This window comes from Bison bison, unplaced genomic scaffold, assembly GCF_000754665.1.
Source record: "Bison bison bison isolate TAMUID 2011002044 unplaced genomic scaffold, Bison_UMD1.0 scf7180017864223, whole genome shotgun sequence".
NCBI lineage: Eukaryota > Metazoa > Chordata > Mammalia > Artiodactyla > Bovidae > Bison > Bison bison.
The window spans coordinates 1,304,242-1,305,523 of NW_011494795.1; the positions used below are offsets into that span (position 1 = coordinate 1,304,242).

At 69.6% G+C, this 1,282-nt stretch overlaps 1 protein-coding gene across 1 annotated transcript; it reads right to left on the reverse strand.

Annotated features, from left to right (window-relative positions):
• Positions 1 to 6: 6 nt before the first annotated feature.
• Positions 7 to 1,276, reverse strand: BHLHA15 (basic helix-loop-helix family, member a15). The gene has a single exon (XM_010845746.1). It carries the CDS (start codon positions 657 to 659, stop codon positions 99 to 101), a length of 561 nt encoding a protein of 186 aa, XP_010844048.1. The 5' UTR covers positions 660 to 1,276; the 3' UTR covers positions 7 to 98.
• Positions 1,277 to 1,282: the final 6 nt, after the last annotated feature.

Consider the following 1,282-nt stretch of genomic DNA (forward strand, 5'->3'; position numbering starts at 1 on the left):
CCCGGCCTTGTCCTGGGGGGCCGGCGCGGGTCCAGGGAGGCGCTAAGCATCCGGGACCCCAAGCCCGGGGCACGGAGGGCCCAGGCCCCGGCAGTGCGCTAGGAGCCCGCGCGGAAGCTGTGGATCTGGGTGGAGTATTTCTGCAGGTGGCCCTCGGGCGGGGCCTCGGCGGCCACAAGCGTGCCCCCGGCAGCCTGCTGCTGCTGCTGATAGTGCTGGTAGAGCTTGGGACCCGGCCCGTCCAGGCCAGGGAGGCGGCCGCTGGACATGGTCAGGATGGTGGCGGTCAGCGACTTGATATAGTTCTTGGCCAGTGTGAGGGTCTCGATCTTGGAGAGCTTCTTATCAGCACGCACGTGTGGGATGACCTCGCGCAGCGCCTGGAAGGCGTTGTTCAGCTTGTGCATGCGCTGTCGCTCCCGCTCGTTGCTCTCCAGCCGCCGCTGGACGCTGCTTTCCCGCCGGCCCCCCGGCCCTGGCCGCCGGCGCCCGCCCTCCGCCCGTGCCCCCTGCGCCCGCGCCGTCCGGCTCCGGAGAGCCTTGGTCGCGTCCGGCCCTCCTGAGCCCGGCGGTGGCCTGTCGGGCGTCCGCTCCCCTGGGGTGGCTTCTGGGTCTTGTGGAGGTGCCCGGCGCCGGGGTGGCCGGCTCTTGGTCTTCATGGCTCCAGACTGGTTGTCCTGCAGGTGGTGGCTCTCAGAGGGAGCGGGCCTTTGGAGCTGAAATCCAGAACACAGGCCACCCCGCAGTCACTCAGCAGGCCAGGGGACATTCAGGGCAGCTGTCCCCAGTGGCAGCTGACCGACCACTCATTGCACAGTGACCCCTGAGTCCTTCCCATTCACCTCGCGGCGCTGAGATGACCCCACCCCCACCCCCGGGGCCCCGCTAGACCTCACGTCGACCCCTCAGGCGTTTTCCTGATCTGGTGGGTGATACGCTTTGCCCCTGGGCCTTTCTCTGGCCCCGTGACCCTCATTGCCGCCTGAGGGCCTACTGAGCTTAGGTGGCCGGTTGACACTCTGCTGAGACCACCCAGAGGTGCGGCCCCTCCGCCAGAGGCTACGCTGCCTCCTGCTTGCCCGGATGGCCAGGCAGCAGCTCGGCCCCACCACGCTCGCCGTCCTGCCCCCAAGACGTCACACACACAGGGACACTGGTGCCAGAATGGCTGTGGACCTGAGGCGGCTGTCAGGAGGTCAGAGGTGGCCAGAGCCCGCAGCAGTCCCCAGGCCCACCACGGGGATGGACGGCCGCGGCCCCGGGGGGTGGGGGGGCTGCAGAC